Here is a 17,394-nt window from a genome sequence, read left to right on the forward strand (position 1 = left end):
GCCACCGTGTCCGAGCCGGAGCCGCAACCGCCGCCGGAGCGTCGCGGGACCCCCGAGTCCGTGCCGAACGCCCTCCTCGCCGCCCGCCGCGTCCCAGCGCCCGCCGGAGCCGCCGCGCCGCCCGCACACCCCGGAAGCGGCCGGGCCCGGGCCCGCCTCGGCCCTCTGCTCGTCCTCTCCGCCCGCACCGGCCTTCACTCTGGAGCGGCCCCGGCAGCCGCAGCAGGGGCGGCGGCGGCGGATCGAGGAGCTCTCCAGGTCGTCCCGGGAGAGGCTGCTGCAGTCCCGGGACAAGATGTTCTCCAAGTTCACCTCCATCCTGCAGCACGCCGTGGAGGCGGTAAGGCCGCGGGGCAGCGGGCGCACGACAGGCCGGGGATGGCGGCGGCCTACGCTCCCTGCGGCCTCGGCCCGGGGCCTCGGCGGCCCGGTTTCCGCGGAGGGGCGAGGCCGGGGCTGGCGCTCCGGGGCACGGCGGGGCCGTCGGGGCGCCCGGGCCGAGCGGCCTGGCTCGGAGCAGGCCCCCTCCTCGCCGTCCTGCCCCGGGCCGGCGCGGGTCCCTGTGCGTCCACGGGGGAGGGGGTGGGAGGGTGCCCCGGCCGGCGCGGGGTCGCCTGATTCCTTGATGGGCCGGGGGATCGGGAGCACCTGGCGGGGCCGTAGGGCGCACCCCGGGACTCCCGGACCGTTAACCTGCTCTGGAAAAAAGTGATCACCGTGGAGCAGGACAAAAGAAACGGCCAGACACGGCTCGGGCTTGGGTTTGGCTTGCTGTCGTGTTGACTTTGGAAGGTGGGGTGGGGAGGAAGGTGTGCCCCTGCCGGGGACGTGGGGGAGGGAGCGGGGGGCGACTCTGGGAGGAGGCCGCCCGCGGACCCGGTTTCCTAATCCTGCCGGTCTTGCCTTCGTTGGCCTCGCGGCCCAACTCAGCTGCATCGTATTGATTGTTGTGAAATGGGAGTTTGGAGGGTCTGGTCGAGTACGTGGTCTAGACCGCTTCCAAGCCTTCGCAGAGCAGCGAGGCCATCTGTTTCCTTTCTTGTTCTCTCTTCCTGGACGCTCTCCTTGGAGGATTTTAGGCACCAGCATAGACAGACATTCAGATACCCTAACAGCCTAACACAAGAGTAGTAACTAAAGAGGAAATGTCTTGCTGCCTTTTTAATAATAAGAGGTCCAGTTTGCTCTCCTTTGGTTGTTTCTCCTTCCTCAGGGAGAGTTGCCCAAACTGAAAAATGCATCCTGTGGGAGAAACCAGTACTTTGCTAATTTAAAAAAATGTCATTCTCTTTCTGTGTTTAGAGTGTGTGATATAGCACACTAAAATTCACCCAACTTAAAAAACAAAAACAATAAACCAACTGCAATAGAATAGTTTTTATGGTCAGATAAAAATCAAATGGGTTTTTAAAATTAAGTATGAGAACGAAAACAAATTTAGTACAGTTGTTATTTTAAGTGATATGTGGGAAATGTTTAAAAATCATTTAAGCTCTACTACAAGCTCTTGGGAAAACGTGTATCAAATCAAGAAAGCGTTTTCTTGAATGAAGAGCAGTCATTACACTGAGGGAGATGACGGTTTTAGACTTGAGGACAGCTTTTAATTTTCCTTTCTTATACACAGTCTGCAGCACCTTTATGTTAGAAGAATGTAACTGAAATTTATGAAAACAGTGACATTTACATTTTATATTATTTTTTAACTTAAAATGCCAAGAATCCTTTAATTTTAACATTGAATACAGGTTAATATTGAATTAAAAAATGGGAATTGGAATTAAAAAATGTATTTCATTATTTACATCCTTTACCTATCAGGCTGATCCTGCCTTATTACAGAAATAAGTACTTAGAAAAAGAAAGATGGTTTTCATGTTCTCCCAGTAAAGAGTCATTTTTATCCCGAGGCCTGTGTTTTCTGTCCTTGTTTTCTTTTTGTAACTGTATATGCTAGCATCTACCAAATTATGCATGTCAATTGTCTGACTGGCTCTGTAATATCCAGCTCCCCTACTTTGCTGAAGTGAGAAAAAGTTTAGAGTGGATTATAATCATCTAGTTCTAGTAACTGATACATTGCATTTAGAAAACTAATGTTTTTATTTTCTTAGAGTTAATGTTTTTAGCTGTGATACCTTCCAATTTACCTTGATAGGAGGTTAAATCTGAAAACATTTTGGCGGTACTAACTTTTATTTTTCCTTTTTACATTCCCTCTTGGGAATGAACTCATACATAATGATAAGTAAGCCATCTTTGTGGTATTTGAAGAATGTTTTTTCCTAGCCGAAGATTGGTTTCCATTTTTTCAGTTCTATTTTATTTGCCGGGCGTTTTCTTCTATAAACTACTTTTACCACTCATCAGTTCATTTCACTGGCTTTTCTCTGTACTCCTTTTAATTTGTACGCCCAATTAGCATTTTCTTTTCTGTCCGATTAGTATTTTCTGATAACAGTTTTGCAATTAACATAATTATCCCTGTTTTTCAGAGGTGGGACATTATCCTATGTGCAGATGCTGACATGACCTTTTTTTCAATTGTGTTGCTGTTTTCAACCATTTTGATATTATTACTTTATAGGTTTCTTTGTTCAATTGGATCAGCCTTCAAATGGTTTTTTAGGGTTGACCAGATTAACATTTAAATGAGGTTTACAGGCAGAGTTTTCCTTTTTGTTTACTTAATGGTTTCTCCTCGCTTCCTGTTAACATTATAAGGAAAAAATATATGAGGTATTTTCAAGATTAATATTTGAAAATGAGTTGTTAAGTGGATAGACTGCATTTTGAGTTTAGGAGACAAATTCATACCTTGATCAAAACCAAGAACTGTAACATACCTCTTGCTTCCCTTTTCAGAAATGAATCTTCCCTCAGAGTAAAAATGATTGGCCAGTACGTTTTGCAGTGAATCCATTTTGTTTAGCCTGTTGCCACATGTCACAAGGGTGAAATCAGGCCTCTCTGGTAGTTAGTTCCGAGGATGGACAGGATCATGCTAGTCCAATTTCTCCAAAGTACAAGTAAAACACTTTCCATTTAGTACAATTCAATGTTTGTTGAGGGCCTAGTCTGTCCTAGGTAATCTGCCAGGGGCTGGTTCTTTTTAAATTTCAGCCAGTTTCACCCTTTCGGGGGCAGATTTATTCCAAGAGGGTAAGGGAAGGAAGTTTTATCCACTTTAGCTAATTAATTCAATGGAAGTCATTTTTCAGGATGTGAATCTTTTCAAATTACAGTTAAGAGTTGATGATTGTTGAAACCAGTAATTTTTGAAAAACTATTCTGCCCTGGCAATTAAAACTTCAAATCGAACATCTGTAGTGTTTTCTTAGGCGTATTCTTTTCTGACAGGATCTCTAACTTTAGTTGTTCAGCAAACGTTTTATGAGCCTACCGTGAAAGCGTGGCACAGCGCAGAGGAAACAAGGTATACCTGCGTCCTTGCTCACAATGCTTACAGTCTAATTTAGGAGACAACAAATACACAAATTAAAGATTAAACAGTGCACAAGAGTGCGGCCTAGCCCCTAGAGCTGTATAGAACAGGGTCTCAGTTCTACGGCTGACCCTTTCCTCCCAAGGAGGACAAGTTACTTAATCCTTGTACATTTCAACTTCCTCATTGTAAAATGGAAATAATGATACGTATCTCATGGGATTATTGTGAAAATTTAAACGAGACAATATATATGAAATGCCTAGTGCAGTACCTGGTACATTGTATGTGCTTCATAAATGTGAACCATTATTATTAATTTTTGGATGATTGTTCAGCCAATGAGTTCTCTGGGGGCACACAGGCTCGCAGGGCTTGGAGAAGGCTCTCTGGAGGAAGGGAGGCTTGGGCTGGCCTTGGGAAAGGCAGGGAAGGTAGGAGAGGCCTTAGGGAAGAGGTTAGGAGGAAGAAGCACTTAGAAGATTAGGGCGTGGAGTGTTCACGATGCACGTGGGAGAGTGAGCAGATGGGGCTTTGGTAGCAGATGGGGAGCTCTCCTCTGGGTTACCGCTGTGGGTCTTTCTATGTGCTCCGGCTTTTGGAAAAAGATGGTCCGAGTGTCTAGTTACAAGCAGTGTTTCCCTTGGGTGAGGCAGTTAACTGGCTTTGGATCTTAATAGGGATTTGGGAAAAATCGGAGTTTATTGTAAGATAATTTAAGACCATCTAGGAAGTGTAAACTTTGCAGCACTGTGCCCGGCACATAACTGCTCATTAAATGGGAACAACTGCTGTGTCATTTGCTTCTTCACTCTGTAAATACTATGGAGTGCCTACTCTGTGCCACGAGTCGGAATCCGGGAATTCAGTGATGAAAAAGATGCCATAAGCAGTCCCAGCCCTTGTAGAGTTGACGATGCAGTGGAGGTCAGCAATGACAGATGTGGGATCAGGGCTAAGAGAGAGCGAGCCTCAGAGAGGGTGCCACAGAGCATGTGCAAAGAACTGTATCCTTGGCCAGAAGTCTGGCAAGGCTTCCCAGGGAAAGCCACGTCCAAGGTAGGCATTCGTGTCAAGTTTTGGTCGAGAGTGTTACTGCATGAATTTTCAACAATTTGATCTCTGTTTTGTAAAAAGTTAATGCAAATTAGAATCCCCTCATGCTGATTCTAAATTTTAAAATGTTTACCCATTGCATAAATGTTTATTTTACATAGTGGTAAAACAGGTGATTTGCATGTTAGAATTAGTAACGAAAGACAATTTTAGTGGGAAGTTTTACATATATAAGGAAATTTATTCATGTTGTAACAAGATTGTTACTAAACTAAGCTATTAGCAATTTGGAACTGTCTCACCGTCTACTTAAACATAAATAGGTTTCTTATTTAAATCAAACTCCTGGGAGAGAGAGAGTCACAGGTAAGCAACACTAGCCTGCTTTGAATTTGACTAGAACAACAAAGGTCGCAACATCAATCCTGTAAGATCCTCTGATTTAGTGACTTGGAAATGGAGTTAAGTCCCACAGGTAAAATAATCTGGAACAAGGATGCTGTAATTACTTATATACCAAGGAGATGCCCTTGGAAAAATTTAACAGATCGCAATATTTACATTTAGGAAATTAAGTACGTTTTTTCTTTCTTTCTTTTTTTTTTTTTGAAACACCAGATTTCATTTGAGTTTGTCCCAATTGTTAATACATTTAACTATATAAAAGGTGGTGAATAAAAAACCAGGTCCCTCAAAACAAGAGAGTGTTGATATCTTTGAAGACGATCCTAAAAACAAGTAGCTGATTAAAACATATTTTTTTTTTTTAAATCTAAAAGTTTCAGGAACGTTATTCTGTTTTCCAAAGGTCACGCTTCCTAATTTTCTTTCTAATTTTTTTCTCAGTGTCTCCCAAATACTGTCCCTCCCCATGTTCTTCTTCAAGGATAATAATCCCAAAGGTTTAAATTCCTTTTGTTAAAGATCTGAAAGCCTTTTTAAGAATCTCACGGCTCTCCATTTGGAAATGAGGTGCATCTCTTAACCCAGTGCGATTCAGAATGGTGCACACAGGCAAGCACGAGAGCGTGAAAATGTTGGCGATGGCGAGAAATGTTCTTTCCTAAAGACATTTCATCTTCTGGGTTGACACGCTGAAGGTGTCCAGGACCAATGTTTATAACTTGCCCAGTAGTTCTGAGGTTGTTTTGACAGGATTTCGAACTTTAAGAGAATTGAAGGTCTCTCTGCTTGAGGCCACCAAGAAATCAAAACGGAACAGGTAGTACGGGAGTAACATGACCTCTTAGGTCATCGGTTTAGATGAAGTAGATGGAAATGAAAGATAGTCGACTGTGCCATGTTTTAGGTGCCCAGGATAGAAACCCATTTGTTTTTAAGTAAGCCGGGGCAACTGTGAACATTCTGACCAAAATTTGTGGGCGATAGTAGGACTGGGGTGGTGGGTGGGGGAGCATTCTCTCTATTTTAGGAAAAGACAGTGTTGTGGAAGGTGCATCCAGGTCTTTTTCCATCCGTTTAACACACATTTGAAATACTTGGCAGGTTTGCAGTGAAACGGCCGGAGGGATATACTTTTGGTCTTAAAAACATTTGAAGTAAATTTTATTTAAAAAAAAATTTTTTTTTTCAAACATTTATTTAGTTTTGAGAGCTAGAGCATGAGCAGGGGAGGGGCAGAGAGAGAGGGAGACACAGAATCCGAAGCAGGCTCCAGGCTCTGAGCTGTCAGCACAGAGCCCGACGCGGGCCTCGAACCCATGCACCGTGAGATCATGATCTGAGCCGAAGTCGGACGCTCAATTGACTGAGCCACCCAGGTGCCCCTGAAGTAAATTTTAAAGCCAAAATGTAAAACATTTATGGCTCTGTGGAATTTAAATTGGTAGTGTCTTGTTCACATAGGTATTTTGCTAAAAATATGCGCTGCCTAATCCAGGCTTGAAAAGATTCACATCTGTGTGTCACTGAACGTAGGGAACAGTTTTAATCTGATTACAGGGTTGACTTTGGCATATGTGTTCGTAATGGTGACGTGTAACTAATTACACAGCAGCTTGTACAGTTTTGCATTTCAAAGTCCTGGGTACGAAGATCCCTGGTTATTGATCATTTCATTTTACTGATAATTTAAATAGGATATTGCATCTTTTCATTTCACACTGTTACTTTTGAAGCCGTACGTAGTTACTAGTTTCAGGGAGGAAAAAAAGAGTCCCAGTTCTTGTAGTTTAATAATAATAGTGATAAATGTGATAAATGTGTTTTTCCTCTTTCTTAATAAAGCGTTGTTACTTTCTTGACTGCGTTTCTCTTTGATATCTGACATATAGAATTGAATTAAAGCTCATCCTTTATTTTTATGCTGCTTTGGTATTATTAGTAGACAAATACAGAGTTATACTGTACAGGAAACGTTTCATGCCATTTTCTTAATCGTTGTGGTCTTTTTGTGTGTGTGTGTGTGTTTGTGCAGCTTGCACCTTCTCTTCCTTTGCAAGAAGATTTTGTTTATCACTGGAAGGCAATTACCCATTACTACATAGAGACTTCGGGTAAGAAACAGAGCTAATGTTAATTGAACAGAAAATTTATGAAATACTAAAATATGTTTCAAATTAGTTTTCAAAGTTGTTTTATATGTAAAGTTATAGCCAAGTTATTGTACTTCTAATTCCTCTTTTAGATTCATTTAAAAAATGTGTCTATTGAGCACCTGCTATGCATAGGCATTGTTCTAGGCACTGGGTGATAGAATGAACAGTAGATCAAACAGGCAAAATCCCTTTCCTAATAGAGCTTATATGTTGACTGCGTAGAAGCGAACAATAACTAGACCAATACACATAGTGTGTCAGATGGTAGTTACTAAGGGGAAAATGAAGCAGGCTGAGAGGATAGAAGTGTATACATGGGAGGAAGGGGTACAGCTGGCTATTGTAGGTTAGAGAAAGCCTCATTGCCCAAGCCGACCTCTCAGTTGGAATCGGAAGGAGAGAGCGAGCAAATCTGGGGGGTTGGTTTCAGGAGGAGGACCTAATGCAAAAACCCTGAGGCTGGAGCATGCAGCATGCTTGGCATAGTCTAGGAACCTCAAGGAAGCCAGTGTGGCTAGAGCAACGTGAACAAGGAGAAAAGCGTGAGGAGATGACATCAGATGGGAGCCGGGTGCCATCGCGAAGGGCCTTGTAAGCTGTTGTAAGGGCTTTAGCTTTTACTCCAAGGTAGAAAAAAAGGTAAGCAAAAAAAAAAAGCAAGGTAAAAACCAAGCTTGGGTTTAGAGGGTTTTGAGTGGCGGTGTAACACAATCTATCGTAAAGGTACCACTTTGGCTTCTGTGAAAAAAATGAGATCGAAAGGATGCAGAGGTGAAACTGTAGAACCATTAGGGGACTTTTGGAATGCTGTAAGCAATGGTGGTGGCTGAAGCCAGGGCGGAGCTGGTAAGAAGTGATGGTTATTCTGGATATATTTTGCAGAAAGCTTTGTTGATGGATTGAATGTTGGGTATGAGAGACTGAGTGAAGGAAACTCCAAATTTTTGGACTCGGGCAGTTGGAAAATAGACCACTTAGCAGAACAGGCCGACTGTAGGAGGAGCAGGTTTGTAAGAATATTTTGGACGTGTTAAATTTGAGATGCCAATTACAGATCCAATTGGATGTGTCAGGTAGACAGTTGGAAGTAGGAATTTGGAATTTAAGGTGGGGGTCTAAACCAGAGATGTGAAACTGAAATCATCACCTTTAAGTAGGGTTTAAAGCCTTGGGATTGGATGAGATGTTGTAGGGAGTAAGGATAGATGGAAGAGAGAAAGGGTTCAGAAATGGAGCCCTGGGGCTCAATGTTCAGAGGTGAGGATGATGAGAATAATAGCAAAAGGTACTGCGTTTGCCCATGGGGTAGAAGACACCCAAGGTAGAATGGTGTCCTGGGGTTTAGAAGAGAGAGATTAATTGGGTCAATTGACGGTGATGTCAGGGTAATGAAGACTAAGAAAGGATCTTTGGACTCAGCCATGAGGAGCTCATTAGTGGACTTGATAAGAGGCATTTTGATAGCAAGGAGGAGAGAGAAGACCTGATTGCAGTAGGTTTAAAAGAAAATGGGCAGAGAACCTGTGTAGACAATGTGTGTGGACTGCTCTGTTACGTCAGTGGAAAGGGGGGCTGAGAAGCGGAGCAGTAGCCGGAGGGAGATGTGATATCAAGAGACGGATTTATGTATGTGTGTATGTATGTAATCTCTACACCCAATGTGGGGCTTGAACCCGCAATCCAGAGATCAAGAGTCACATGCTCTTCCAACAGAGCCAGCCAGATGCCCCTCAAGAGAGGGCTTAAAATATGTTTTTAAAGATGGAAGATAGTGCAATTTATACATTGTTGGAATGATGTAGCAGGGAGGGAAAGGTGGACAACAAGAGTTAGATGCGATCATTTCTGAGCAATACCCTTAACTAGGCAAGGGGATGGGGTCTAGGGCACACGTGCAGGCTTAGCCTTAATAGGCATGTGGACAGGCCATCCATTAAATAAGGTAGAAAGCAGAACATATAGGTATAGATTCAGAAAGAGGGTGGATGTGGTTGATGTACGAAGTCTTCAAAAGTTATTTTCTGGTTGCTTCTGTCTTTCTCAGTGAATAGGAAGGATGGAGATTAAGGGGAATATGAAATAAATTAGGTCAAAGGTGGGCAAATTTTTTCGGTAAAGGGCCAGATGGTAAATATTTTAGGCTTTGTGGGCCCTATGGCCTCTGTTGCCACGACTCAGTTCTGTTGTTGTAATGCAAAGGTCGCCATCAACAATATATAAAAGAATAGCTTTCCTTTGTTCCGATACACCTTAAACACATGGCAAGACTGGATTTGTCCCATAGGCCAAAGTCTGGCAACTCCTGCGATAGAGTATTCAGGCAAGCCAATGGGGTCACAGGTAATTCTTCTTTAAAGGAAAAAATCCTTTACATGTGTGTAATAAGGAAAAATTAGGCAAAAAATATGTATACCTTTCCATGTAAAATGGGATTTCTACCTTAATTTGGATATTTAGACAACAGACCTATAGGAAAGTTTTTTTGAGAGGAGCTGCCTTTTCAAATGACTATTCTTGCCCAAGTTTTCACCCCTCCATAGCTTTAAGGGAAATACTTTAAAGGAAGGGCCTTAAGTTCTTGCTTTATTTATTTATTTTTTTAATTTATTTTTGAGACAGGGAGAGACAGAGCATGAACAGGGGAGGGTCAGAGAGAGGGAGACACAGAATCTGAAACAGGCTCCAGGCTCTGAGCTGTCAGCACAGAGCCCGACGCGGGGCTCGAACTCACGGACCGCGAGATCATGACGTGAGCCGAAGTCGGCCACTTAACCGACTGAGCCACCCTGGCGCCCCTTAAATTCTTGCTTTAAATGATTTTTTTTACACTGCAGGAGCAGAAATAAGTATGTACTTTATAATAAAGTATGGGACAAATGCGTCTGCATCAGGCACAGAGAGAAAACAAAGAAGGGAGAAATGGAAAGAGGCAGAGTCTAGAACCTGGATTTTGTTTTTTAATTTTTATTTATTTATTTTGAGAGGGAGAGGATCTCAAACAGGCTCTGCACCGTCAGCGCAGAGCCCAGGGTGGGGCTCCATCCCACGATCCTCGGATCATGACCTGAGCTGAAATCAAGAGTCAGACGCTCAGCTGACTGAGCCAGCCAGGCGCCCCTCTAACCTGGATTTTAAAGGATGAGTAGGAGGTTCCAAGATAGATAAGGAGGACAAAGGCATTTCAGGTAGAAGGAATAGCAAAATGCGGCACACGGAGACCTACATACAGGTTCGGAGGGATGAGGGTAGACGGCAGAAACTACGTGTTGCCTTCTAGGGAGCCAAGATTTTAATTTGTCAAGTCAAATTTACAATTTATTTGCTTCTCAATTTAAACAGTCTTTCTGGTCATTTTTCTCCGTTAATGACTGTAAACAGACCATGCTTGAACATTCATTCTTCCCTGGAATGTTTATATCAAGTCAGCAATTAAAGGAGAAAAATCATTTAAAAAAATAGATTTCAAATAAAATTACTTCTCTTCTATTAGTGCCAGACTACTCATTTTAGAAGAATACAAAATGAGACATCGTAAGTTAACATTTCTTGAATTCTTACAAAGGCAAAGAACATGGAACTTTACACACGTCATTTCATTGAAATCATTCAAAAACACTTACTGGTGTTGATTAGCCCCATTTTACAGGTGTTGGTGACTGAGGCTTGAATAGTTTGCCAAGGTCATCCAACTACAAGTGACTGAGCCAAGATTTGAATGCAAGTTGTCTAATTCCAGGCCCCATGCTTTTTTTGTTTGTTTTGTTTAAATTTTTTTTTTTTTTTACATTTTATTTTTGAGAGAGAGAGAGAGAGAGAGAGAGAGAGAGAGACAGCACAAGTTGGGGAGGGGCAGAGACAATGAGACACAGAATCTGAAGCAGGCTCCAGGCTCTGAGCTATCAGCCCAGAGCCCAACACGAGCCTTGAACTCACAAACCATGAGATCATGACCTGAGCCGAGGTCGGACGCTGAACTGACTGAGCCACCCAGGTACCCCTCTAGGTGCCATGCTTTTAATACCTGCCAGATATTATATCAGACTTGGTACATATGTCCTCCTTGGAAACAAGGGTGACTCTTGTCTTTCCATTGTTTTCTATGTAGGGCTTAGTGTTATAGTTTAAACTGTGTGTTTACAAAAATGTGCACACATACAGACAAAGCAACATATCATCAAATAAATATATAGCATACTAGGATTGTGTTGTACATACTATGACGGTACTAAGTAAATGACAATAGAAATGTAAGTAAGAACTTGGCATTTCCAAGTATATTTTGATGTTTATTTATTTTTATTTATTTTGAGAGAGAGAGAGAGAGAGAGTGCATGCAAGCAGAGGAGGGGCAGAGAGAATCCCAAGCAGGCTCCACAGAACCCGATCTCACAAACTGTGAGATGACCTGAGCTGAAATCAAGAGTTGGACGCTTAACTAACTGAGCCACCCATGCCCCCTCCAAGTATATTTTGCATTTAAATATTCTAGAAAACTTCACATTTCATTAAGAGTAACTTAACCCCTTTATTAAGAGTAATTTTAACAATAAGGACAGGTTGATATAACCATGTGATTTTCAAGTTGAACTGTGAACTCTGGAAAGTATCGATGAAATTTTATCTTAAAAAATCAATAGGATTTGTAAGAACTCTCCTGAGGAGAAGCTTTAGCTTTGTGAATAGTTGTCTGTTAATGAGAGATGTCCAGAATTTTTCTTTGAGCTCCTCATGCGTTCACAAATGGAGATTAATTAGGGGCTATAAATGTCTGACTTGCCAGTGTTACGGTGTGATTCAGTAGCAGTCCAAAACAGAACCTGCCCTTTCTACACATCCTGCCTGATTCGGCTCAGTGTTTAAAGGCCAACCTGTTTCTATATAGACTTAAAATTCAAATCTTCTGAACTGGCTGATTGAAAAAAAAAAAACAACTTTAATTGCAAGTGCATACAAAATTTTGATTTACATGTATTTTTCTTGGTCAGGTTCCCATTTCCATATAAATGGCTCTTATTTTGAATTCTCGTGCATGGACATTAGCTAATAGAATATATTTCAGAATATTGATTCAGTTTTTTTATAAGAATATGGCAAAAAGAATCATCTGAATCCCGGCAAAGATAATTATACCATGGATATAAACTTAAGTGTGTAGTTGAGATTTTTCTCAGTTTGAATTAGAATAGGGGAAATATCAAGAGTATTTGGGTACAAATATGCAGTTTTAAAATGTTTGAATGTTTGATGAATTTTTTTTTTTTTTATTTAGATGATAAAGCCCCAGTGACAGATACAAATATCCCTTCTCATCTGGACCAGATGTTAGGTATTTTGCTGCAAGAAGAACGTGAGCGAGAATTCGGAGTGACCGGGCCATGCATGGAATATTTGCTTCATCACAAGATCTTGGAAACGTTATATACCTTAGGGAAAGCTGACGTAAGTTCCTAATCCACATCGTGTTCTTGGGCATGTAATACATGCATTAATGTCTTAGAGACAGAGAAGCTGCCAAGTACGAAATTTAATTATAGAGGTACCTATTAAGCATGGCTGGATTCAAGTCAGGATTGTGAAAAACAGAAAGCATGCAGGCTGTATGAATTACAGTGCTTAGAATTACTGCTTAGAATTACAGTGTAAACATTTGTGAAAATAGAGTCAAGTGCACATACTCAGAGCCATAGGACATGAGAAGGAACCCAGTGAACGTTGTGTTACGAAAATAGGAATTCTTTTTCACAGTCCTGAAAGAGAATGTCACTGATTGTTCCAGCATTACCTCTACTGATGAGTGGAGCCAGGTTAACTTTTTAGGCCTCGTCAATCTTGAGAAATCTTTGCAAAACTGATGTTATGGTATAAATAATATTCTTTACCAAGAAGCTTTCAAATTGTGTATGAAGGCACGTTTCAAAGCCTGTGGGTTTTGTTCTGTGAATTTCTGTAATATGTGTGAAAATCCAACTGACGAAAAAATTAATAGACATCTTGAAACACCAGACAGGGTCACGAACAGTGGTGTTAGGGACAGTTTGCTTTTAACCGAGTCTGTAATACTCGCAATTCATTTTAAGTTAAATTCATGTAATTTGTATTTTAGAGACAGGACATCTGCTTCCAGTGCCCTGCAATTCATTTCCTTCCTCCCTTTCTCCTGTCATGTGGAGAGAGGGGCTTTGCAACACTAAGTTGAATATAGATTAATTGATTTTTGAGTGAATGTTAATAATTGTACCACTGGCAAATTAATTTTTATATTGGTGATTAAAACATTATTAATGTATTATCTGAATAATGCAAGGTATTTGCTATCTAAAAAAATATTGTGCTTAAGATTATAGTTTATACTGTTTCCAGATAACGTGTCTGTGGTGATGCTGTGGAACTATATTCATTTTGTGACTGTTTTCATTGCGAGGCAGCATAAGCAGGTCAATCATAGAACATAGAACCTTGTTAGTTCGTGCTCTCTTAACCCACAAAGTAAGTAATCATTTACCTCCTTTTCAGCAAAGATCGAAAACAGCTGGCATGTCATAAACACTTCTTCATTGTTTATAATAATCATAATGTAAATAATTTTGCAACTAATGTAAAGCAGCTTTGTTAGAATGAATCACAGCATTTTATACCAGAGGGTTCCTTTTATTTACATATACGTGTTGGAAACGTATATACATATACGTTTACTCCTGCATCTCTGCGATGGAGGGTTATTGATCACCCATCAATAGTGTAAGTAACAAGATTCTGCTTTTGCTTTAGCCGTGGATTTAACCATAGTAGTTTCACGTTTCTGTAGTATTTGGAACATAAACAGGTTGATGTTGCCTGAACCAGCTCTGATCTTAACAACGTGTTACTATCAGGCTGCTTGTAATTACATTAGCCTGTGGTTCCATAAGCTATATTGTAGTCCCAGATGTAATTTTATTTCCAGAATACCAGTCATTAATATTTGGTTGAGAATTTGATTCTGACGAACTCATTAGTTGGCCGATTGCCTTGGCTTTTGAGGGTGAAATACATTCACGTATGCATTTCTCCTCTTCTTTAATTTAAAGGCTTTTGAGTGTGTCTGTATTGCCTGTTTTCTTCTTGTTCGTGTTTCTTTTCTCGCATACCCAGTGTCCTCCCGGAATGAGACAGCAAGTGTTGGTGTTCTACACTAAACTTCTGGGAAGAATCCAGCAGCCACTACTCCCACACATTAATGTACACAGGCCAGTGCAGGTATTTTGTCCCCCGTAAATTTGATTGGATTTCTTTGAGCGTATACATTATTTCATACAATTTTTCTGAGAGGAAAAATCACGAAGTTATTCTCAAAATAACATGTAAACGAGCAAATCCTTGAGCTTTTTGTCTACCCGACATGGTATTACGTATGCTCTTGATGTTTTTCTCTTAAAAATTTATACGTCAGTTTTTCCTTTAACTTACCTCTGTGATACCTCAAGGAGAGTTTCTTGTGCACCTTACTACTTTTTTAGGGCAATTGAAAAATTAGTAAATCTGTTTCGTTATAGGTGATTTTAAATAGTGTTCTATCTGAAAAATGAAAGGTATTTGCATTATTTGAAAAATTTAAATACACTTAAGGCAAACAGACGACTGTTTACATACTTGTAAAAAGTAACCTAAGTTTCAAAATTTGTTTTAAATTTTTTGACAGAAATTAATTCGACTGTGCGGTGAAGTCCTTGCAACACCGACGGAAAATGAAGAAATCCAGTTTCTCTGTATCGTGTGTGCAAAGCTGAAACAAAATCCCTACTTGGTTAATTTTTTTCTGGAGGTACGGTACGCTTCTTGTCAACCTTCAAAGCATGCTTATATTAAAATTATTTTGAGAATTGAATTCTGTAAGGATTATTAGAAGGAATTACATTTGTGGGTATCATATGGCTTGTTTTACCTCCTAGAATTATTTTTCACTTAAGATCACTGTTTTAACTTGAATCTTCTGAGGAAAACAATTTTCAGAGAAAATAGTTGAGCCAGATATATAGGGCAGCACGGGGTCTCGACACACAGAATCAAGGCTTAGCAGGAATGCAGCTTGAAGGGGAAAGTCAGGGAGAGAGAAGTCACAGAAGTTTATAAGCTATCATGTTTTCAGCCAAGCATGCTCTAGTGTGGAGCATGGGTGACCCGGACTGGGGCAGGGATGGTGTGTGCAGATTTGGACAGATGTGCAAAGTCACGAGTTAACCTCTCCAGCCTGGGATCACAGTTGGGATTGCTTTCATGTTCTGTACTGTCTTTTCTTAGCCATAGTCATTGAATCATACTTTACTTATGACATCAACTAATATGTTGGGTTTTACTTCTAGTTTTAAATTAGACGATTTTTTTTTAAGTTTCTTTATTTTGAGAGAGAGAAAGAGAACGAGCACGCGTGTGCACATGAGCAGGGGTGGGGCAGAGCGAGAGCAAGAGAGAGAGAGAGAGAGAGAGAGAGAGAGAATTCCAAGCAGGCTCCACGCTGTCAGCACGGAGCCCAATGCGGGGCTTGAACCCACAAACTGTAATAGCATGACGGGAGCTGAAGTTAAGAGTCAGATGCTTAACCGACCGAGTTAAGGTGCCCCTAAATCAGACAATTTTTGTGTACTTTCTTCTTTCATTAACTTTTTGTTTTGTTTTCAGCAGTGAAATTATTAGGAATATGGTAGAAAAAACAGTTTCGATTTTTTAGTTTTTTAAAAAATCTTTTTCTCTTTTTTCTTTTCTTTTTTTCCCCCTAGATTAGGTATAAGTTACATATAGTGCAGTTTCCCCTCTTTGGGTCTGCGGTTCTCTGAGTTTGACACACAGTCACGTGGCCACCACCACAGTCGAGCTACACAACAGTCACGCCGCCCTTCGCACGTCCCTTGTAGCCATCCTGTCTCCACCCCTGTCCCCGGCAATCACTGATGTGTCTCCGTCCCAGGTTTCCTCTTGTACAGAAAGTCACAGAAATGTAATCAGCCTTTGGGGTCTGGCTGTTTTTCCTTGGCAGAATGCATTGGAGGTTCGTGGACGAGTTTGGTCCTTGATATTGTTGAGTAGTATTCCATCGTATGGATGCATCACCGTTGTTCATGCATTTAACCAGTTGAGGGACTTGGGGTTGTTTCCCGTGTGGGGCAGTTATGAATAAAGCCCCTCTGAACATTCACACCCAGTTTTTTTGGTGCGTGGATTTAGGTTTTCACACACTTGGGTCACTACCTGAGAGTAGGCTTGCGGGATCGTGTGGCAAGTGTATTCTGATTTTCGTAAGAAACTGCCGCACCGTTTTACTACATGGGCTTATCGTTTTGCGTCCCGTCAACAACGTATGAGAGTAGTTCCGGTTTTCCACAGCCTTGTCAGAGTGAGTGTTGTCAGGGTTTGGTTTTGTCTTTAAAAGCTTGAGCCAGTCTAGTGGGTGGGTTTGTTTTCTATCTCACTTTACGGAGTTAAGCCACCCGAGATCCGCTTCTGCGCTCCTGATGAAGACGGACAGGCAGCCGAGCTGCACCATTGCATGCATTTAAGTTTCTGGTTGAAGATGAGGATTGTGAATGCCAGTTTCTCGTGATGCGCCTCATATTTTGAAAGTTTGCTTCAAAACGGCTGGAATACATTTATGAGTTCAGATTTCAAGGACTTATTCATTAGAATGATATTACAGTCCTTTAGTTTTCGATATAAATATATCAAGTATCTCAGTCTGGCCAAGTCAGATGTTTCTTCTCAAAGTGCACTTTTACTAAAGTTTTCTTAGATACCCTAGTTACTTAAATGTATGGATTTTTGCCCGAGCTTAAGCTTTAAAAGGACTTTTTATCAGAATCTCTGCAACTTACTCAGAAGTACACAGCCATAGATCAGAAGCAGGGAAAATTTGTGGGCATATGTAAGGTGATGGTGAGATACCCTTTGTTTACCTGTCCTCAGAGAAATGTTTATATTTTTTTATAAAAATTTTTTTTAATGTTTTTATTTATTTTTGAGACAGAGAGAGACAGAGTATGAGCAGGGGAGGGGCAGAGAGAGGGAGACACAGAATCTGAAGCAGGCTCCAGGCTCTGAGCTGTCAGCACAGAGCCCGACCCGGGGCTCGAACTCACGGACCGTGAGATCATGACCTGAGCCAAGTCGGACACGTAACCGACTGAGCCACCCAGGTGCCCTGAGAAATGTTTATATTTAGACCTCTCTCCAAAGAACCCCCGGAATCAGTGACATGTCTGCTGTAATATGCCAGTCTTACAGCACATACCTCTCCACAGCCTGAGGTGGTAGGTATCTTCATTTTCTCAAGACTGTTCATAAGCTTTTAATGTAATTTTTACAGTC

The 17,394-nt window shown here is 41.3% G+C and overlaps 1 protein-coding gene across 5 annotated transcripts in view; it reads left to right on the forward strand.

Annotated features, from left to right (window-relative positions):
* Positions 1 to 17,394, forward strand: part of FHIP2A (FHF complex subunit HOOK interacting protein 2A) — a 37,482-nt gene continuing 20,088 nt past the window's right edge. For 2 of the 5 annotated variants that reach the window (XM_042907903.1, XM_042907904.1), the window contains exons 1-5: positions 2 to 340; positions 6,939 to 7,017; positions 12,329 to 12,498; positions 14,191 to 14,295; positions 14,738 to 14,860. In XM_042907903.1, the coding sequence (XP_042763837.1) occupies positions 296 to 340; positions 6,939 to 7,017; positions 12,329 to 12,498; positions 14,191 to 14,295; positions 14,738 to 14,860 (522 nt within the window). In that variant the 5' untranslated portion in view covers positions 2 to 295. Of the gene's footprint in view, positions 341 to 6,938; positions 7,018 to 12,328; positions 12,499 to 14,190; positions 14,296 to 14,737; positions 14,861 to 17,394 lie in introns of all 5 variants that reach the window. The other 3 variants (XM_042907906.1, XM_042907905.1, XM_042907907.1) reach the window with 3 other exon arrangements.

This window comes from Panthera leo, chromosome D2 (genome assembly GCF_018350215.1).
Source record: "Panthera leo isolate Ple1 chromosome D2, P.leo_Ple1_pat1.1, whole genome shotgun sequence".
NCBI classification, from domain to species: Eukaryota; Metazoa; Chordata; class Mammalia; order Carnivora; family Felidae; genus Panthera; species Panthera leo.